Source organism: Spea bombifrons, chromosome 13 (assembly GCF_027358695.1).
Source record: "Spea bombifrons isolate aSpeBom1 chromosome 13, aSpeBom1.2.pri, whole genome shotgun sequence".
Taxonomy (NCBI): domain Eukaryota; kingdom Metazoa; phylum Chordata; class Amphibia; order Anura; family Pelobatidae; genus Spea; species Spea bombifrons.
The window spans coordinates 14,131,051-14,154,638 of NC_071099.1; the positions used below are offsets into that span (position 1 = coordinate 14,131,051).

The window sequence follows — 23,588 nt, forward strand, 5'->3', positions numbered from 1 at the left end:
TATTTCTTCGAATTATATGTATTGAGATAAATCCCAAAACAGTTTGTAATTCTACATGGACTCTGAAAATTACGCACGTGTTCATGTTCCCTAACAACATTAAGAAATATTGTTAAATTTTCTACAATTTTTAAACAATATTGTTCAATTGTTTATTAAATTTGTAAAAAAAAAAAAAAAATTATAGTGAATTCACAGAAAATTTAACACACACGACTGCATATTCATATTTCAGTGTGATTTATTAAATGATGTGTTCAAAGAAACAAAACCAAAAGTTTTTCACCCAACTAAATATTTTTATGAAGAAACAAAAACCTAAAAAAAAAAGAAATTATTTTTTCAGCATGTATCATAATTATTTTAGATGTAGAGTTTTAGGTGAAGTTTTTGTAACAGATTGTACTTAGAAAATGTGATTTTTTTTTCTTTAAAGAAAAAGATTAAAAAAAAAATTGGCAGATTGACTTTTTAGGAGCCATTTCCAAATTGGACTGGCTACTCGTTATTGGTCCACTTAAATCCTGTAAGGCAGTGTTAAAAAAGGGCCCTTAAGAGATGGAGCAAGTCTTCTCCTCCATAGCTAAATGCTAATTGGATCCATTGTAGAAATTTAGGAAGGGTAAAGAAAAAAAGTCTCTGAACCTACTGAATAAATTATATTTAACAATTACAAAATAGAATAGGGGAGGGGGCAAAAATGTACCTTAAATGAAACATCAATGGTAGAGGAGATTGCATATTTTTTAAATTAAAAATAAAAATCACTAAGGCAAGTTTAGGTCTGGTGGACTTTCAGAAGACATGTTGAATATGCCTTAGCCACCCGAGGTTCTTACACGCTCCACAGAGTTCTTCATGTCGTGTAGGCATCTACGTGAACTGTGTTTTCCAACCCGGAATCCTGCTTTTCAGAGGAACTTCCCAATCACATAAGTCTTTTTCTTCCCTGCTAAAAAAGTCAATTCACGTGGAAGTTCATAGGACGTATGTAATTCACGATGGCGAGTTACCATCTTGTGCTTCTGGCCTCTGTTCTTGTCCATTGTCTGAAGATGTTGCCCCTTCTTGACCCTCTACAACATCAGATAATTCAAATATTATAAAATAAGAAGATATCATTAGAATGATATTAAAAATAACGTAGTAGAATACCCAGGGCCAACTCAGGGCCGACTCTTTTTTCTGCAGACGTTGCAATGTTCTGAAAATTAAATTCTTCAGTGAACCCAACCTCAGAGTTTTAATCTTAGGAACCTAGGAGTCAAAGCTTGATGTTCTAAATTAAAAGATTCTGGCCACTTTTGACATTCCATAAGCTCAAAATACCCTCGTTCTCATTGCTATCTTATACTAACCAGGTTCTAATGCACATTGAGGTGCACACATGAACCTGTAGATGTGTTTTGAATTGATAACCCTCAATGTCCTTCAACTCCAACCCTTGCCATTTTGTTGGCCTTGGAACTGGGTCAATGACCTTCTGTGACCCAGCTGTCAACTAGAGTGAAAAACCATACAAATATACTGCTTTTTAATATTTATGGCTACTTTAACATGTTTTTTCTGAATAGCATTCAACTCTAACTGAGCCACCGCTTTCATCCATCCATGATTTATTAATGAAATATGTTGGTAGTGGCCCAACAAACCACAAGCTGCTTGTAACTAACCTGCTCCTTGTAGGTTCATCTCCCCCATGTTTTCGGAAAGATCCCTTACTCCTGGCGTACTTTCACCCTTGATGTCGGGAACTGCATTTCTTCTGCCTGTTCTGTCGCAAGATATAAATTCAGAGTATGCAGACTCAACATCCATAACTTTAGTTTCATATCAAATTCATTAGATCTGAAGAAAAAGAACAAAATGTCATATTTAGATCATTTTTGGCAAAAGATAACGACTCGCACCAAATCAGTTTTGGTAGGTACGAGAGCACTGTCACCAACATGAACTGGGTTATGTCTTAAACATTTTAGATTAAAAAAAAGAACCAAATGACGAAAAAAATTCATTATATCACAAATTATGATGTATTTAATATGTTTAAAGCAAAATACTCAGAACTTCTTTAATTTTTCAAGTTTTTAACTTCCAATCAAGGAGCTGAATATTTATTACACATTTCTAAAATGGCTTTAATTTTTTAGTATTTAATAAAACAAAGGAAGAAACACTGCCTATTACTAGTTAACATGTCATTAAAATTGCTTGACTTTAATTCATTTGATTTTATTTACCTTTCAGTGTCATTTCTATCACACTGTGTGCTATATAACTTATATAGACCACTATGATATCTGTCACTTAATATTTCCACTTATGATCTTCTGAATGGAGTATGACTTTGAATTGGTAGTAACATTTAAGAAAATATGTTAATTCACCAGGGCCAGACTAGGAATAAATAAGTGGCCCTGGCACTTTAAGGCCAGCTGCCACCAAACGATACAAGTGCGACCACCGGCTGAATACACATGGCTGCAGGTTACATGTTCATGCACATGAAGCGTGTGGCTGAGTAGTCCAGGACCCGATCTGATGCCGGGGAGACAGGATCGGTAAGTATTTTGTAATATCGGCCATGGGCCCACCAGGCATTTGCTCGGTGTGCCAGATGGCCGGTCCACCCTGACTGGAGGAACCAAAGAGCTTTATGCTAATTCCTTCTAGAAATGAAGTTCTTCCGAGCATGTAGTCGTCAGTTGACACCGGGGACTTGTCCAGTAGAGGGCAGCAGATTCAAAGGTTATTAACAGTCGGTAGGACATTAGAATTTATTGCCATAACAGGACAAAATACATGTTAAACTATGCATACTGCATGTATTGTTCGAGTACAGTGGGCATATACGTTACTAAGTACAGAATACATCAGACTTGTATGTCTTTAGCTGTCAATGGTTTCTCGGAGATACCTTTTCTTCTCCTGTCCTGGACGGATCTGTGATAACATGACTGACTTTCACGGAAGTTACGAGCAGTGATGAAGAAAGCTTGGATGTGGATCTTAGCATCAACAAGTAAAACTTGGACCTGATTTTCGTATCTGGAGCTCACTGTGGCTTTAATCCAAGCTCAACAATTTGTAAACCCCGACTGTATTTAAGAACCTCTGCCGGTTTCAAAGTGACTGCCAGATTCCATTCTTTGGACAAACTGTTTAGAAATCTCTCAATATTCTAAATATACGACTTATATAAACCTCAGGGTAGTAAATTATATTGATATAAAAATTTAAACAAGGGTTTGTTATTGTGAACTCCTCTCTCTTATTGGACAAGCAGTGTGGTGTTACCCAATGTAGACATTCTTCAGGGGTTTAAGGCTTTGACCTGATTGTCCAAGCCTTGGAGAAACTTGTGTTTATGTCCATTGCCCTAGGTGCTTCCATCTTCCAAGGAACAGAGCTTGGAGGGGGACTCTTAGAATCCACCTAATTCATGCACACCTCCCAAGTGACAGTCCCTGATTGAAGGACAAGAGTGGCCCTCTCGGACACGTGAAATGTTGAACTCTATGATCATGATTGAATAGCACCAGATTTAACGTGGGTTGTTCCTGGATAAACATTGATCCAGGTCTAAGAGTTGGGCAAATATGCTGCTATAATAGGCTTTTTATATATTTACAGGGCAGCCGTATCTGGCATGTGATATGCTCTATGTCGATCAATCGGCTTTGGATGATGGGAATTTTAGTCACACAGCTGCGTACTAATCAATGGACCATCTATGAGTTTTCTTGTGTTACCTGGCAGCCTGGATGCTGCCCCCAGCACTTCTAGCGGATCGTTTCCCATTAAATACACAACAGCCCTTTGTTAAGTATCTATATAAAACGTATCCAAAGCCTTCTAGCTCTTTGAAATGTGAATAGAGTCATTCAGCCAAGCCCTCCAGATACAACCGTCTGTCTTATATAAACCCTTCATTCTAGTACATTTACATCCCTGTGTTAGAACATGAATCCATATATAGCGATTTATTGAGTTAGCGTGCAACACCAGAGCGTTACTTTGGACCTTGCAGCGAGCGAGTCCGGTACACAATGAGCTACAGAGGGAATCTAGGGAGTTTTTGTAACTGTATGAAATAACCTTGTATGCATAGCTGGGAACATCCGGGCTTCAGCTCTACAGAGCTCTTCCAGTAGCCCGATGACATCGGTGGGTTAGCGGGTAGAGCTAGCGGGTAGGGTTAGCCTCAGCCACAAATAATAACAGTTCTTACAATTTGAAAGGTACAGATTATAATTGAAAAGGAAGGCACGGTGTATGATGAAAAATGAGTCATTCATTATGCTAACATAGCCTGGCCGCACAATAACCGGTGAAAGACCGGTGGCATGCAGCAAAAAAACCCAAAAACTTAAAAATAAGTAAAATGACCCATTTTTGAGCCAATTCTCAGGCTTATCTGCTTATCTAATCCCGGTCTTCCTTCACCTCTTTCTACCGCCACAAAGGCTGCCTGAACCAATCAACAGCAATCATCAACACTTCATTTCAATTGAGTTGATTCAACGAGTTTTGATACCTTCTAAAAAGATTCCGATATGGTTTTGTAACACATTTGAAGACAAGGTTTGAATCTTGGAGGGCATGGTTTATCTTTGGAGACAGATACCATCTCATACAGTGTATCACACTTCATAAAACGCCATTATTTTAATCTCGTATCACCGGCCGCTGACACGATTGCCCTCGAGCGGCAGCAAAATCAATTTTTAAAGCACTACAGAGTATGAAAAGCTGGCATAGCAAAGCTAATTTTTGGGAAAAAAAATATTTCAATTGTTCTCAGAAATAGGTCATTTAGCGGGAAATTATTACAAAAATAGCATGCATTAACATAGATATCTGTAGTAATGTAATTTCCCTTTGTGATGTAGATAAAGTTATTATTTTCTTGAATCCCTTAATGCAGGTGGCCATGAGATTTATACAATGGCTACAGCCTGATATCGCCAGTTAAATCTTTTCTGTTGAAGCATAAAATGTAAGAGAAAAAAGCTGGATATGAAAAGAAATAATTGGACCGTGGAGCAATAGGCCCCCCTATTTATACCTAACCACTGACTGTTTTTGATGTAATAAATTAACTCATGAAAAGTTTGCTCAAAGTGATAAAACACAGGGGACAATAATTTAGGTTTCTGGGTGGAATGTTGAAGAAGATGAAGAGGTTTACTGTAAACATGAGAAAGGTGGTAGAGAAGGTTAGATCGAGGAGAATAAAAGTTGTGGGAAGGACGAAGAACAGTGCTCCTCGAAACCCAACACATAAATGGACTGGTAAAGAAGTCCAGATCCATTAATCGTATAAACGCTGACTAAAAGTCAATATTACTCTAGATGGCCAAACATGAAATAGCCAATAAAACCCACAAAAAAAGATTAGCCACCCAAAATCTTCATCCCAGAGCTAGTCTGAATGAGACAAGACTAGAAGAAGATATGGGCGGCAAGAGGTAAGAGATAAAAAAATTACTCATGGGAGTAAGAAGGGTAAAAGACTAAGATGTCGTATGATAGCAGACGCCAAAAAGGAGTGACGATCAGTCCAGGAAGAAGGAACGTGTCTAAGACAGAAGATATAGGCAGGCCTAGGCTGGTGAAACTGGGACAAGAAGATATCTTTCTCCATTATTCAGAATGTAAAAAATAAAAAATGATGTGAAATCTTAAAGAAGACAAATATAGGACAACATTGTTTAGAAGCCTCAGGCATGGTTGGCCTGCTTTGTTCCTAATTGAACCTCATACTCGTTTCAGGCGGTCTATTCGTTTCGCCTGAGTAGATGCTCACACAGCCAACTGCTTCAAATGCTCTTTCGGCAGAATTACCATTCCAAAGCATCAAGGTCTAAACTTACAGAAACCGCAAGTCTTTATTTTATTCCATCTTCAGGTTTCAGGGTCAATACGTTTATGGCTTTATGTGGTCTGCAGGGCAAAGGCTACCGTCCTGAATGGTATGTATGGACACACACAACAAAATACAGTAGGTATGCCAAAAATATCAATGTAACTTTAAGTGGAGTCAATTATACAGCCAATTATGTAAAATGAAATGAAGTGTGAGGTCCATAATCACAATTTTTTATTAAAATGATTCAATAAAACCTGCGATTACTTCTATTTGACTCGATTACGTAGACACTTAATACTAGATATGTTTCAAATTAGTAAGCTGTATATTAATGATAATAATTAATTAATAATAATTTCATTGGCTGTAAAAACAAAGTTTTAATACATGAAGTGTGATTGTGATAATGCCCATTTAAATGGATCAATATAATTATAACTGCTTAGTTCGCCAAGCCCATTGCGGGAATAGTGAATTTTCCTGCTCTTTGGATACATTTTTCAAAGAAAAAAAACCTTAAAATAAATAATGTTCCCTGTTGCCCGTTTCTCTCGTGTTTATATCACACAAATATCACTAAACTATCATTTTAAAAATCAGATTTTATATTCTCACGCATGTGACGTCGCCGTGCACATTGCCATAATGACGACCAATAAATGATATCTGCGTGCATCCAATAGAAAATACGCCTCTCTCTCCATCTTCGGATTTCAGAATCCGCAGCCCAGCCTCCTATTTATAGAATTCCCCAAACGGCAGAAATATCCATAACAACACCGCGCATGTTACCCCATCTATGACCTCAGCTTGAGAAATATTCGAATGATGCGCCTCTGTCATAGGATGGAAGGGGGAACAATGATTTCATTTGTAACTGATGTTAAAGCAGAGAGAATATGCTTTTATTTCACGTCTGGAGCATCGGGATAGGACACCTTCTAATCCATTCTACAGAGGTCACGTGGAACCAAAAATATTACTAAAAACTATATAAAATGTTCTTCTTTCCATCTGAAGAAGAGACCTCTGGCGTTGAGGAAGCTTATGTAACTCCACGTGTTTTTCTATATTGAAACGATAAAAAAGCCACCATCTTTGACTAAAGATGACATCTTCTCTAGGAACAATGTGGGTCCATCCATTGTTCTGCTTGTGGCTTCAGCTAAATGGCAATAATAATGGGACTGGTAGAGTAAATATCAATATGTTTGGTCCCTTTGTCACATATCTAATGCATTAAATAATCAACCGCACCAAAGTCATGTGTGCATAGGATCGGTAGGAAAAAGGGTTAAAGGACTGCCATGTTCTAAAGAGAACATTGCAAGGTTAACTTGGGCCAAGTAAGATTCTATTGCTTTTTTCTCTTTGAGGAAACTCACAATAGGACAGTTTAATTACAGCGATAACGTTGCAATTATAGTATCTGTTGTACAAAATGCACTCCCCCCCAACAACATTTTCAAAAGGCGTTCTGCTGATACATGGGCAAGCGTCGGCATGTGTCAAAGAAAACCCACCTAATTACATACTTTATCTATCTGAGAATGTCCTGAACAAATGACTGCTTCCGGAGAGCGTACACAGGCGTGTATCCGAGAGCTCTCGATGTCTTGTAGCTCTATAAAGAAAATGCTATAGACATGATGTTCGACTCGGCAGAGGACATGCGGCCTCCTCTACTCTGGTGGAGATCAAGTGACAGGTACCAGTGCAACCATCTGGTTGTATGACCCAAACAATAATAATTTAGTGATAAGAAGTGCTTTAAGATACCCTTATAAGGTCATTTAAGGTGACAAAGAGCCTGACCAATATGTCTGGGACCTTTCCAGGTCTGCTCCGGAGTCACAGTGTAAAGCCCTGGTTCCCCGGGTCTCTGAGTCTTTCTCCTCTTTCTCCAGACATGTGAGCAGCGTTTGACCGCTGCTCACAAAAAGGGCAGACTTGTTCTTTCCTACCGTTGCCGCCTATGTATATATGAAACACTAGCTAAAAGCGTAATACCAGCTACAAACACTCACCAGAGCCTTGAATCCGGCAGCGACACACCTCGTCATTGAAGTCACAACGTGGCTTATTTATCCAAAGCATGGAATGCATGAGCGTGCAGATCGGATGTCAGAGAGAAGGGTGAAAAAAAGTAAAATGCGCCACAAGGTAATGAATTTGGATACAGGTGATTTGAAGCATTGAAGTGAGGAGGAAGAACATTTTTAACATTCTGATGAGGGAGATATGTGAGGCGTTCACTCACAAATCCCAGGTCACGTTCAATGCCGATAATTTTGCCACCGCCGTGATTTGCTTTCCCCATACGCTTCTCCAGCCTGTAAATTTTCATATTGAGACGCTGCACTGACTCATTTGGGCAGAGCTTAAAAGATGATGGAACGTCTCGGTCCTCAGATTTGGACAATCGTTCTCAACCAAAGTTTGCTTGTGTATTAAAGCAGACTTCAGAGATACTCTTTCTAGTGGGGTCATTTTGATATTAAGCACGGAGAAACAGAGACGCTTAAGAAGCAAGCAAATAAAAAGAATATATTTAAACAAATTAAGGGTCTAGTACAATCATAAAATACATACGATACCAAAGATAAAGTTGTCCTTTCAGACAGAAGAGGGTCCTTTGCTAAAACTGTTCATAATGGGCCTTTCAACCATGTAAGTGTGTGTGAGCATGGCTGTGGGTTTGTATGTGTAACTGTGTGAGCATGGATGTATAAGTGCCACAAGATGGAGTGTGTGTTAGCATGAGTGGTGTGAGATGGAGTGTGTGTTAGCATGAGTGGTGTGGGAGGGAGTGTGTATGAATAAGTGTGTGTTAGCATGTGTACATTTTTGTGTGTTTACATATGTGTGCCATAATGTATGTTGGATGGGGGCAAGGGACAATGATGGCACAGATAAGCGGTGTGGGGCACTGACAAGCTGGAGCAAATATGGCACATACAGGCTGTTTTGGGGGCACTGATAAGCTGTTTGGGGCAAAGGTGGCACTCACAAGCTGTCTGCGTGCAAAGGTGACATTGTGGGACATGTTGCTTGGTGACAATTTTGCACCAGGGCCCTGCAGTTTCTAGTTACAAACTGAACGTAAGGAATCTATTTTTAAATATAATATGTGTGAATGAGGCAGAACAAGCTTCCGGAAGGGTAAGAGGGCAGAATAAGTCTTTGGTTAAGGGCCAAAATCAGATTTTATATTCTCACACATGTGACGTCACCATACACATTGTCTCTGGACAAGGTAGAACAAATGGAATGAAGCAAAAATAGAACAATGATCTAGGGCATCAGAAGGCAGAACAAGGCTTTGTTGATAGGCGGGAGGGCAAGGCTATGGAGAGATGAAGGAGGCAGAAAACGTATCCGAGGCAGAAAGGTAGCAGACCAAGGCTCGTATGGGGGAAAAGAGAGCCGTGCGTTTAAACATACATTAACTGGTCACTGTGCGTGTGTTTAAATCAGCAATACTAGCCCAGCGACGGTCCCACCTGCCGTTAGCTGATCAGCCTTGACACTAGGAAACGCGAGACTGCAGGGAAACAACTGTTTCCTTAACAGTGCACGGCTGACGATCAGGTAAACCGCGTGTCTCCGTTCCTTTAATCACACTTGTTCTGTGCCAGAGCCCTTGGCGGCCCGCGGTGCAGTCGCTGCCAGGACAATTATTACATCATTTTAGAAGAGTACGGTAATCCAGCTTCATGAATTCAGTGCGATAAAAGCCTGGAAAATCCTTACAATGGAGCAAGTTACAGCCTTAAATACAGCACATGGCACATCACTCAGGATAAGCATCTTGTGCTAAATGGGGTTAAATGGACACTCCAGCCATCATATGCATTTTAATGCATATAATAGTCCCATTAAATGAACATCCCCCCCGTTATAAATGAACAGAGGGATTCGGTAGACCCCTTTACTTCATACTCTTTCAAGTGTCTTGACTGTGACCATTTGACTTTGGTCAACGTATGGATGTCTCAAAGTCTACCCAAAAGCCTAAACCCTCATTTAGGCCCCTGTGGTTTCAAGTTATCCCAACCGCGGCTTGTCAAAATGTTTCAGCTGCCCCTTTATATAAAGCGTTGTCGATTACCAAGCCTTGGAGCTCTAAATAAGATTCTTTTTTAAACACTTTAAATGGATGTTATTAGGAAAAGGTATTATATTTTTTATCTTCAGTACCGTCTTTGCTCCTAGAATATTTGCCAAAAAGTGATGACTCCTGTATTGACACAGCTCAGACTGCTCCTACTTCAAGTTCCAATAAAAACTCTGACTTGTTTGATACCAAGATGTTGAGTCGTCACCATGTTCAAATATAAGGTGGTTTGTGTTTATTACTCATTTGGGGTTGGCCTTAAAAAAAAAAAAAGCAAAATAGTGATCTAGAACAGCAACAAGTTGGCTATGATGGGGTAGATAACTCTAGAACACAGATGCTGCACTTTACGGGATCAGTGAGCCATGTTAGGGATATTAATGAGACAAAATAGGCAAAACCAATATTTTCTCACACACGCAAAATAACGACGCTACCAAATATTGTAGGACCACATCCACAATGTTAATTTAAGGAGATACCCTATATTTTATCTCCGATCCTAAATTCTTTCAGATCGCCGAAAATTATAATTCAAACTAGATATATATCACCACGATAGTCAATCAAAAATATAAATTTATTGTCTAAGCACAATTTATAAAATATATATATGAGTCACACAGTGCATAATATAAAACACAAAATTCTTAAAACATGTCAAATTGAATCAGTTCCAAATACAGTATATTATCGAAAGTTATCAATATGAATTAGTACTTTACTCTGGAGCTACAGCTTCTCCTAAAATTCCTTTATTTTTTTTTTGTAAAACACTGAAGATTGCATATTAACGTACTTACAAAGTACTTTAACAAACATTTTTCTTGGCAAGGCTGCACATAAACACATTTTTAAAAGCTAAGCTTTTTTGTTCTACTACACAATGTATGAGAAAGGTTGAGCCTCTAATTACCGACTGTATTTTTTTAATAATGTAGGCCCACGGAATACACTATTTCTGACTATCCCCATCATGACCCACGCTTATGAAGAGCATATACCCGGACTTAACTCTGCACCAACTTAATTGCTATTCCGTACATAGATCAGAAAAACAATTTCCATGTAAATAGCTCAGCCCTGTGTGGCCGTGCATGCAAATGAACTGTTTGAATACAGAATGGTTAGTTTGATCTTGAAGCTGTGTGTTGAATGGTGATGTCACGCAGGGTTCTGAGACGTCTGTGTTAGCTGTTTAATTGCAAAATGCAAATCCTCCTATCCGACAGCCTTAAAGGGCCACTGTCTGTATATAGGATAACCCCTGGGCCGTAACTAGAAATCACGGGGTCCTGGTGCGATCTTTCCCCCCCCGGGCCCCCCAACCTCAACAGCTAGTTTGTGCCATCATTGCCCCTTTGCCCCGCCTTCCAAGATTCAACATATGTAAACACACAAATTAGACACACACTTACTCATTAACACACACTCCATCTCACTCCACTTATACATCCATGCTCTCACACACAGATCCATGCTCACACACACACACACACACACACACACGTATGCATCCATGCTCACACACACACACACATAAGTACGCATCCATGCTCACGCACACACAAGTATGTATCCATGGTGAGGAATAATAATAATGGGGAAAAAATATCAGATGACTGGCATAGAGGGAAAAAGTTTGAAAAGTGAATTATACTATATCTTAAGACAAAGGCTTAAATTGTGAGTGTGTGAGTAATAAGTGAGTGGAGGATGAGTAATAGGAACCACATGGATGATCATACAGTAACAGTGGCAAAGACTGGGTACTAATTCTTTATAAAGCTGAAAAGAATGTTAGCAGTGATCTAAATTAGATACTCTACTTCACATTGCCTCATTCCAAGCCTTTCTGTAATATATAGTTTGTTGAACAATGATGACGTACTCCGCTCTAGTCAGGCAGCTGCTGCACAACTTGGGGGGCAGATCGCCCTCTTGTGTGATCAACCCCCCCCCCCCCAGTGCACCACTGCTTAATGGGAGAGTTACAAGGGAGATAGCCAGCTTCCACAGGCTGTTTTATGTTACAGAGCGCCAGGATATGACATCATATCCCAGTGCTCTGCAGTGAAGTCACCAATTACATTTTATTTAAAAGGTGGCAAAAATTAGTTATGAGAAATGCCAACCTATTTCCTTTTCCAAACCCCGCATTCTGTTTTAATCCAAAACAGCAGACGTGATAAATTAACTTTTCTTCTTGCACAAAATAATATTTAATGAGCCCTGCACATATTAAAAACGTCTTTGTTGGGTTTTATGGTTATTTCGTGGCCGTGTACGAATGTATTTCAGCTGTTTCCAAAGCTGGTAATTGCCAAAAAGTGCTACAATAATTATCATTGTGGTGGAAACATCTGCTGGCGAAAGCTAATCTGATCAATCGTAACCTCCCCAAATAATTCACTGGGGCAGCTGTTATTAAGGGAGCAGCTGGTGTTTAACTTAACCCTTTCATTACCACCTAAGAGTTTAAATGGGGCCCATGGGTGGATCACAGACAGAACGCGGCTAGGAAGATAATTGTTGGGTTAGGGTTGCTTGATATGCTGTGGACTGAAGCTGTCGTGAAAATAATTTCCACTAAAGAGCACCGCTACCCTGCCCAATATTTGACCAGATTACCCCCTAAAGTCTTCTGGACATCCCAACCCTTTGAAGATCCGTCACCCTTCTAAAAAGAGCGGTCGGTGACTAACAGACCCCTCGATGAATTAAGCTAATAGTCCAGATATGTTTTAGAATATTCCAGATTTTATTTTCCAGACAAGTAGACATTTTGCGAAGAAAAAAACAACAACGATATCTTGTACACATTTATAAATTTAGATTAAAAAATTACACTAAAACAATCTGTTTTATTCTATATGCCAATAAATGCATATTTATGAGTTTGCTTAGTCGTAACAGTGCCATAATATTTAGATGATAACGTAACGTTCTGTTTCAAGTAAATGCCAGCTGGCTGACAGTTGCTGACTGTTTCTATCTTGCACTTATCTCATATACTGGAGATAAGTATCCAATATTTTGTTGGAATTCCAGTACACAAGCAAAAAGTGTAAGAACCAAAAAAAAAAATTAAAAAAAATGAGTTTACGCTGGTATACCCAAGGCTTGTTATCATATCATGCGAATAATTGTCACCTTATTAGCTCCATAATATAGCATAACGGGACTAATTCCACACTCATGGAATGATATTTAGAGACACGGATATGTGTATCTACAATAGGATATGGAGAGGGGTGAGGAGGTCCATTGACACGGCTTGAAATGAGAGGGAGCAGCATTTTGTGCTACGTTTTGGGCTACCTGGATACTTGAGCTGCTACCTTAAGGCACAGATGTGGCACAGAGCTGTAACGAAATATAAATATGTCACGGCCAGTATGCACTCCAAGAGGAAGTTGTGACAGCGTTACAATAACGGGGCCAGCTCGTATCCGGAGAATACAGAAGCGGTTTATTTTATTATTATTGAAGCTCGAGGTGCACTGCTGCAATTCCAAGAAAAACCAAAGTGGTGTCCTGTGCCAAACTCATGCACGGTCTTCTTCTCCACCCAACTTTAGCCAGAAGATCCACAAGAAGTGTAGGGTCTTTGGCTCTCCTACCAGGCAGTGGTCAGGGAGCAGAAGGAGGCTTGGATCTTCCCTTGGGAACTCAAGGAACCCAAAGGCTTTATTGGCCTTCCACTTAATTATAAAATAAAACCCTGGAGGCAACCGTTCTCAATGACATTAAAACAAACAAGTATCCTGCTTTCTCATAGCCACCGACACAGCTGTGCAATGAGTGCCAAGTGAAAAACAGAACGGAATGTGGTTGTGCTATCATAAACATTTGGGAACATGTAACACAGAAGCTACAGACTGTGTCCCTTGCTTGGATGCTATCAGAACAGAAAAGAGGACATACTTTTGTGGCGTCAATGCCGATCTGGCTCATGTCACTGTCACGCAGATGTTGGTACCAAAATATCTTCAACTCAGTGATAAGATGGACATTAGCAACAACCGGTTAAAGGCCATGTTTAATGTTTCTTTGAAGCAGAAATGATAGAATAAACTCAAACAAACATTAAAATAAGATACTTTGTTCTTCTTCTATGACACAGTAGGCCAGGGTGAAGATGCCAAAGCCTAGATACAAACAAGCAAAATAATGCCCCTTGCCCTAGTATAGAGCAACCTGTGCACATGGTAGGAGCCACGAGAGATCTTCACTTAAAGTAATGGAGTTCAGAAAATCTAGATTCTGCGACAAGTTTTCCTAAAAGACTTTGAGCCTAGTCATTAAAGCCATTGGTGATGACACGACTGTCTTTGGGAGTCACCAAGTTATAAGCAGTTACTTACGGACACTACATTTATCACCGTCATCCAAATCACTATTATCTACCGAAAAAGGCTTCTTTAAGATCTAACGGGATCTGCAACATTATAAGGGCCAACAGATCATAGATAAAGAACATTTTGTATGCTTAAGGTTTGCTGGGCATCGGTTTGATTTGACTGACCCAATGACAGATTCAACTCTTCAACATACTAGAGTATCTCAGACACGATGGAGGGACTCATTAACTGAACTGGTGGGCCATTGATTAAGCCCACTATCACTATCACTTGCAACTACATTCAGATGACACTGACTGAGGTTTGTATAGGCAACCAACTGGTAGGACTGACCGATCAAGGCTCAAGAGCTAAAGACTAAAGAAAAAGGAGGTGGTTTCCTTCACCAATGCCGACACTGCAGAACATAAATAATGAGACCATTGATATGGTGGGTACCAGAAGGCATTGACCCTGAACAGCTCGGTTCATACCCAGGTTCCTCTGCCTGAGTCACGGCTAACATAGATCTATATTCCTCGATTCCTGGAAAACCAGCTGTCAGGTAACTGAGAGGCTCGAGGAAAGACAAGGAAACTTTTACACAGGGGAACGGCATTGCCAAGTCGCACACCCTTGCACGGCTGCTAAACAATGTTCACCCCCTCAGGGTTGATTTGGGAAAGTACCATAGTCGAGGGCAAGATTGCATCATAAAGAACAATAATGTCGGACAACTCTGTTTTTTTAAAGTCTAGTAGGATACAAGAATTAAAACCAATAACCCTTTAAATGCCAGCAGCCGCAATACATGCATGACACAAGCAGAGGTATAGTGAACAAAACGATTCACTAAACCAGGGATCCTTCTAAAGCCACATTACGTGCAGCGTCGAGCATTTTAATGCATTATACATTTTCCATACATGTCCTTGGTACAGTAAACACAGCCTGCACATGCAAATCCCCCGCTCTGCACCTGGCACTCACCAGGTTAAAAAAAAAATCAATTGTAAGAAGACATTACCCAATCAACTGTTTGGTTTAATGCAAATATCCGTGGGTGTTCCTTTTCCTAAACTTGTTTATTAAACATCAAAAGGAAAAAGATAAAAAAAAGACTATTTACAGTGTGACTCAAAAATAAAATTGTTGGCTGGAAATATGATACCAAGCCTAAGAAAACCCTCTGAGCAGGGTCTCCAAAATTAAGGTTTATTACATAAGCCAAATAGATTTCAAATTGTTGAACAAAACCTTTGGCCTCAGGTTAAAAATTGAGGAAAAAAAAGTCAATTTGATGAAATATTCTTTTAATCATTGAAAGGACTAACCCTTTCAAATAATGCCTAATTCACCAAATTTGGCATTAAAAGAGTTAATGCACGTTGAAGTACCTTTGCATATCTCCTAACCTTTACTTAAAAGGGTTAATGCCTTTATGAAGCCGGCGCTTCACTGTTTAACCCATGTGTTGCCAGAGGCTAAGGGCATTTCTGTTTGATGCATTTCAAAGCCCACGGCATGGCTTTAACCCCTTGTAATCCACCAGGGGGGAAGAAGGTGAAGCTACGCATCGCTTAGCCCTCCGACACTGACTTCGATCAACGGCAAATTCTACTCCTTAAGAAAGATCTGTTCCAGCATAAAATTTACCTAAACCCCAGGATCACGCAGCGGTACTTACAGATTTCTACGGGGGTTCCTAGTTGCCAAAATCCCAAGAATTTAAGAACTTTTAAGGCCAGGCTGGGTTTTCAGGCATGGTTCGGAAAGGAACGAGTCACCGTAGGTTTCCAGGCAGGGATCCTCACAATACTGGATGTTGGATTACGGTGGGTGTTCCCTTTGCTGTTGTAATCCAATACTCGGCTCGGTGATGTCACCGCCTGCTAACTCAGCCTCTTCTGTGAGACCTACAGAAAAGATTTTCGGCCGCTCCGCAGCGATCCTTCGGATTTGTCACTTGTCATTTGCGAGCAAATATTGTCAGGATCGGGTCTTTCATCTTGCGGCCCGAGAACCTCGCCAAAGGAAAGCTGTGTTTAAAAAAAAAAAAAGAATACAATAGACATTTCGAAACATTAACCCCTTCATTAGCCATTGCACGTAAGGAATATTAAGTATCACGTTTCAGTTTTGTTGTGAGCAGCGTTGCATAAAAAGTTAAATCCCCAAATTTTGGAGGTTTGGAAATTAATATATTTGCTGGGATGGCTATATATTTTTGGGGATTCGAAATGCAACAACCAGAACTTGCCAGGATAGTCTTAACAACCAGATTTAGGAACGGATACCAGCTGTCCCGACTCTCGAGACTTAGCGTGCACAAAGGAGCTGGCCGTGGGGTATTCCGACGGTGGAAAGAATGTTCCAATATATCTCACAACCATCTATGCGCATGTACGGACACACGCATGATGTGAGAAGCTGTCAGGTGTCCAGGGCCAAGAGGAGAATTATGCATCAGATGAGGACAAGTTCCATTTTTATAGCTCTTTTCAAGAATGTCTGGTTCTTATTTAGGAATGACAGTCAGCACATAAAAATGGTGGGTGTTCACGCTGAAATGGCCAATTTTGCCAAACTATTTAAAGAGCAAAAATGCATATTATTGCGGCGTTCTCTGCTCATATCTCTATGTCGTCTGATGGTAGCTGGTGAATTAACAGAACTTATCCAACCATGCAATGCACTGCCTAATCCACCTCAATAATATGTATTCATCTTTTCATGGACTTTTCATGATTGGAGTCACTTTCACCCTCCCTGACTAGTAACGTCTTCTCGTTATAAAATGCTAGTTACGGTTTTAATTAGTGTCAATAAAGGTTCCATTTTAATATTTACTTTAGTGTCCTCTTTAGAAATCTACTTGTCTTTTGTTACCTATGTAAAGCATCGTTCTGTTTCCTTGACTCATGCGGCTGCAACCGCTATCGATCTTCGGCTTGTGATACGGTCTTGATTGCTATTGCTTAAGATTTATTGTCTGTGTTCTTTCTTTTCATGGGCCTACCGTATTACGGAGCTACCATATTTGTGACCGTTAACCCTTGACATTTTTACATGCTTGCTGTATTTATTTTGTAGAACTGTACTTTCTAATAGTATTTTTTTGTGGTCCAGCAGGTTGCAATTGGATTAGCAAAGGGAGGTCAGGGTCTAATAAATAAGAAGGGTGATGAAATCCCAAGTCAACATTTCCAGGATCTGTCCCAACTTGTCTGGTCTGCCATTGGCAAAATTATGTTATTCCATTCCATCATTTCCTGGTCAGCTCACGTTAAATTGTGCGGAGATGTTCCAGGAGAGGATATGGAACTGTAAGCACTGGCACACTCGATACAATTGTGGTGGGGATGATGACTGATCAGTTAAGTCAGGAAAAAACATTTGGACTTCCCAGGGTTCTATCTTAAGAATTTGACAAATACTAAAGTCACTAACTAACTTGGAGTTCTCTCTCATCTCACAAAGGAGGTGACTAAAAGAAGGAACTAAGGTCTGAATTTCTACAATGACTTTTCCTTGGTGGGATCGGGTCGACGAAAGAGGGAATGTCCCATTGGCCAACTCTATGACAAACCCTTTAACAAGAAACGAGTTTTCGTCATTTTGTGTCCAAACCTTGGACCTTTTTAATCTTGAGTAAAACAGAGATGGTGAGAGCCTTATGTAGAGCACAGAGCCCTATCAGATGGAACACCAGGAATGGGTTTTTGCTCATTTTGTCAGAATGCCTTAAACGTAAGGCTCTTTACAGAATCGGAGAAGAAGATCCGCGAATCGGCAAGTTCAATTCTCATGGATCTACAATTTTATCAATTCATTGCTCACCATACAGGAAAGTAAAGGGACCAACAAACTTCTTTGAGCGTTCACACCAGCAGAGCTTAGTCAAAGGTAAGGGCAGAGTGTTTGTGTCTCTTCAACTGAAGGAGGATGTTTGCTTTTTCATCAGTAAGACTTATCTATTAAGCCTATAGTTATGTCTCCTGAATATGTCCCAACCCTCCTCGCCTGCCTATTATATAGATACAATATTTTTTTTTACCATATGTCCCTAATTCTATATAATATGGTGACGTGAGGCTGAGCACACATGCTTCCTGCACCTGTCTGCATGGGGAAAGGCCTGAGTTAGCTGGCAGGGCAGCTGAGATCTCTCCGTAGGGAATACTTTATAATCCAGGAAGGGGGGGGATAATCAGAGAGCAAAAAATCAGCTAAATTGTGATTCATTTGCATCTGTCCAACATTGTCCATCCCAGAGAAGATTATTTAAAGTTTGTGATACCTAGATATTCATTAATTACTAATTGAGTAATATTTATAGAGAATTAGACACTAAATATTACTTTTTCTTTTAATAAATGTACATAAAGTAAAAAAAAAAAAAAACCTTTTTGGATATACGAGATGTTATTTTTTCTTGTTTGTGAATGTAAATCCCATAAATGGTCATCACGTCAAACAACCAATTAGAAGTCAAAGATCAAATGTAGGTTTGCATAAAATAGATCGTACTTATGGGATCCAGTGGGTGGGAGGGGGGTTATTTTCCCACCATGATGGTCTTCCATGTTTTCTCTATGGAAAATCTGAATAATATATAACACATTTTACATCGTATTTATATAGGCCTTCCAGAGTTTACCAGACATGACAAATAGTTAATGGAGGATCAGCTTTGATTGAACATGAAACACTCACGAGCTGTTGAAAAGTCATTTAGAGGACGCCTCTGTTTCTAGGGATATTGTCCAGGTCAGCAGAGGCGGTTTCGAGAGCCGAATGCTTTGGGTCGCTATTTATATCCCTGCGTTTGTCGTTGTGGATCATTTTTCAACGTGTCACGTATAATTACAGTGAGCCGGTCTGGTTAAACTCTGGCATGCCAGCTTCACATGTATGCTAGAAACTCTAAAAGAGTAGATAGGACCACGCCATGATCTAAAGGTCCTTTTAACAAAGCCGCGGCCCTTTTGTTTGGCACAACATTATCAACCAGTCATATTTCGGCTTACTATTTTGCAACTAAATAGAACCAATAAGATGGGTTCTTTCTAAATGATGACCCCGAGACTCTTCGAATAGTAACGCATTAACAGCACATGCCAAAGATTCTATTGTAAGGAATCGCCAGTGGTGGTAACCACTAATGAAACCCATCCTTAACCAGGTGGTAAAGATATTCTGATCCAAGCCATCTGTATTCAAGCTTGGATTATTTATGAGGCACACAAGACATGTGCCTAGGGGCCCCTTAATCCCCCAGTGGTTTATTGGATAACCCAGCTGTTGTGCTACCATCGGTGGAATGGCAATGGTCTTTTTTCCCCTATACACATTGGACTAAAGCATGTAAAAGCTGCTGGAGCGTTCTGGGAGATGTAGTCCATTATCAACTGAACGCCCTTCCAGCGCAGAAAAAAATATAACTTTTTTAGCAGACATAAAGATTTTGTTTTACCTAAAATAAATAATACTTTTCTTCTGACAGTGTCCATTCCTAATAAAAGTAAATGAAAAAAAAAATGTATTTCTGAATCCTTGTAGAAAATTCCCCATCGATTACTTTTGTAATTTATATCACTGCAGCTGACGTAATCAAATCAGCTGTTTGTACCACCAGGCACATCGATTCCTCCAAAGCTCGGGATGCACAAAGCGGAAGGGGATTCGCGATTGTATTGGATTTTTGGATGGTGATATTGACCTGTTCTTTACTGACCTGTCACCGACAAAGCACTAAGGAAAGGCATGTAAATAAACCAACGGTCAGACTATTTATACCCTGACTATGAAGGGATGCAATGGGAACCCAATGCAACATACAATGGAATGCGGCAGTCGCACCAAAAAGTAGAAGAGAAAGTGATTATCACCTAAAATAACATAATTTGGTATTATTTTCTCTAAACTTTTACTTTTTCAGGTGCCTGCAGCTTTAAAACCAATTTAGCATACCTTACAACAGTCCTGGTTTTCACTGGACAGTCCTGATCTTCAGTACCTGTATCAGCACAGTGTACCTGTTACAGACAAACAAAAGGGTTGGACAATTTATCTTTTCTCTGAAACAGATAATAAATTCTATCAACAGCTTATATTAAACACTCGCAAAACAGTTAATAACTCCAGGTCTGTCAAACAATGAGGCCTGCAAGTTCTGCGTACCGTGCGTTGGACACGTTCCACCACTGATAATCCTTCACTCATGGCCTCTCTCTAAGGATTAATGACCATAACTACCATATGGTCCAGCCAACACTCCATACCAGTTGCCTGTTATAACGCAAGGACATTGGACGGGCACACATGTACACAAAATCATGTAGGCATGGAGAAAACGACGGACCAAAATGATGGATGGATCATGGCCAAATGATGGACAGAGATGTTGGATGGGCGTTGCTGCTGAAAAGGCAATGGGCTTATGGATGCTATCATATAAGCAGATAAAGGAGGGTATTCCTAGAGAATCTACCATATGAGTATGGTACTTATGGTTGCTATCATGTATGATTAGAAAATAATAGGCACTTATGGGTGCTGCCATATAAGCTGATAAAGTATGGTATGCCTATGGATGCTACAATATCTGCAGATAAAGTAGGGTACACTTATGGGTATGACCGTATAAGCTGATAAAGTACTTATGGATGCTACTATATAAACTACGGGTGCTACCATATGAGCAGAAAACATAGCATAGATGTATAGATGCCACATATAAGCTGATAAAGTAGACATGGGTGCTACCATATGAGCAGATTACGCATGGTAGACCAATGGGTGCTGCCATTTTGCCATACTGACCACTTAGGGCCACCATATGCAGAGACAAGAGAATAACATATGAAGATTAAGCTCAGTGCACATGAGAAACATGGTCCTATAAAACCCACTGCTTGGAGTGCGCAGGAATTGGCCTTTAAATACATCTCCATGAGGTTGAAAGCTCACTGCCTTTTCCAAAATCAATATATATTAGATATACTCGCGCAACATACTGTACTCAAAGAAGAGAGTAATAAGGGTTACATTTCCAGCGGGATAAGTAATGGAAATCAGTATACTTTAGACAATACCGGGGATCGTGTTTCAAACTATCTTGCAACTATAGAGAGGAAAATATTGATTTCTTTTTATCATGTTTTATTTAGTTCAGTTCACAGAAGTCTAATGCTTAAAAACAATAATGCTTCCATTTACGAGGCTTTAAAAAAGCGTATATTTCGGTGTGTTAGTCTTGCCATAAAAAATATATTACATAAAGTGTTTGAAGAGTTTTAAAAGAGCCCACGCCCCAGTACACGTGAGAATTTACCCCCTGGTGGTAGACCCTGGGTGACAATCATGGTTCGGAACTTTAAAAAGACTTTAAATAGAAGTATGTGTTTATCGCATGCTATGTAATTGAAAAACAGAGCACAATACATTATATCATCATGAAATATATTTCAAAAAATGGTGTTATTTCATGAGCAACGGTGAAATTACATATGTTTCAAGTTAAGGAAATGGCCAAGAAATGTCTTCTCTTATGTGACTACAGGTGTGGCTGGTGGTAAAGCTTTAATTAGACTCTTTATACGGCTTTGGGCCTGTAGAACCTTATGATACCCTCATAAAGCTAACATTCTGAGCATCTAGGAAAGAGGGACATCAGAGGAGGAAAGAGGGACATCAGAGGAGGAAAGAGGGACATCAGAGGAGGAAAGAGGGACATCACAGGAGGAAAGAGGGGCATCACATGAGGAAAGAGGTACATCAGAGGAGGAAAGAGGTACATCAGAGGAGGAAAGAGGGACATCACAGGAGGAAAGAGGGACATCACAGGAGGAAAGAGGGACACAGGGATCAGAGTCTCAAACTGGGACAGTGAAACTTGGGGGGATATATGAAAAGGCATAACCGGAGCGCTCCTGCTCCTTATAGTAGACAGAAAGGGGTTGTTTCAGTTGAAGGAGCAGACATTGCAACATGCAGGGGGCAAACATTCCGTCGCACTTACAAGGAAGCCCCATAACTTCTTCTAATTTCAAGAGCCTCCAGGCAAAATGGGGAGAATGGTCAGGAAAGGTTAAAGGGGAACCTCTGGTACCTCTAGTTGATGACATTAAAAATAGTTCTGCCAATGTGTTATGCACGTAGACACAAACTTTTACAAGTTGTTGTTACCATTATTTTATACTCTTACTGATTATGAGCTTGACTCATTATCTCACGGTATGAGTCTAGTGTCAGTGCCTAAATCCTGAACGCACTCGAGTAACTCCTCACTGTCACTGCTAGGAACGAACTCTGTGGACAAGCCTTGGAACATCTTATGCTCCAGTGCCTCCCTGTTTACATGCGGAGAACTGTGATTATCACTTATGAGCAGCGGCATGGGGAGACTTGATTGTTTGACAAATGAAAAAAAAAACTCAAAGCTAGAAGCCAAAACACGCCAGTGTATCCGGAGTCACGACTTTAATTCTCTTTGGAGATATTTGGCCTCGATACGGGTAAAGACTAAAAACCGAGAACCGTGTGAAAAAGAAGAAATTGGGGCCTCTCACCCTAAAAAAATAATTGAATGCAGCAGATCATAATAATAACAATGAAAAATATAAAATAATTAGATGAGCATTTTTTATTTAATTAGATTTTTTCTGCTAATAGTAAAAAATAATCACAAAATGATATAAAATGTATACCCAATATTAATATAGCTATCATTGACTATTTTTTAGGTTTCTCAAAAAAGAACAATATAATAACCGCCACAACTTCTACAATTATATTAACCATATTTCCCAATGACGTATAAAGCATGGAATAACTGACTGTCCCGCGCATGCAGAAAATGAAACAATCGTTAATTGTGGAAATAAAAACAGGTGTTGTCACCAGCTTTTTCAATAGATTGTTCCAGTATTAATACGACCACAAGGTTGGAGATGAACAAGGACTCGACTCTTTGATGTACCAACATATGTAAAGACCAGATCTTCAACAGCTGATCCTTTACTACCCATTGGCTGAGGGTTGTAGAAATGTTGGCTGTAGGCAGCCTGCAGTTGTCTGCCCCAATAACATTAATGCTAATCACAGAATACAATCAAGTAGATATTGGTTGATATACTAAATGGGAAGTTGTAACATTAAGAAGGCCATCTAGCATACCTCTCAAGTGTCCATTTTTAAGAGGCAGGGTAGGAGGACTCAAACCCTCTACATTTTTAATGTCTCTGACATTGTG

The 23,588-nt window shown here is 39.7% G+C and overlaps 1 protein-coding gene across 3 annotated transcripts; it reads right to left on the bottom strand.

Annotated features, from left to right (window-relative positions):
• Positions 1-217: 217 nt before the first annotated feature.
• On the bottom strand, positions 218-20,344 carry PKIG (cAMP-dependent protein kinase inhibitor gamma). 3 transcript variants are annotated; one of them, XM_053454205.1, is made up of 3 exons: positions 20,306-20,344; positions 1,674-1,848; positions 218-1,076 (listed from the first exon to the last, which is right to left on the bottom strand). In XM_053454205.1, the coding sequence occupies exons 2-3, from the start codon at positions 1,816-1,818 to the stop codon at positions 997-999; spliced, it is 225 nt and encodes a 74-aa protein (XP_053310180.1). In that variant the 5' UTR covers positions 1,819-1,848; positions 20,306-20,344; the 3' UTR covers positions 218-996. The 3 variants fall into 3 exon arrangements, with proteins under 3 accessions (XP_053310180.1, XP_053310178.1, XP_053310179.1); XM_053454203.1 differs by lacking the exon at positions 20,306-20,344 and adding an exon at positions 16,020-16,163; XM_053454204.1 differs by lacking the exon at positions 20,306-20,344 and adding an exon at positions 16,016-16,157.
• Positions 20,345-23,588: the final 3,244 nt, after the last annotated feature.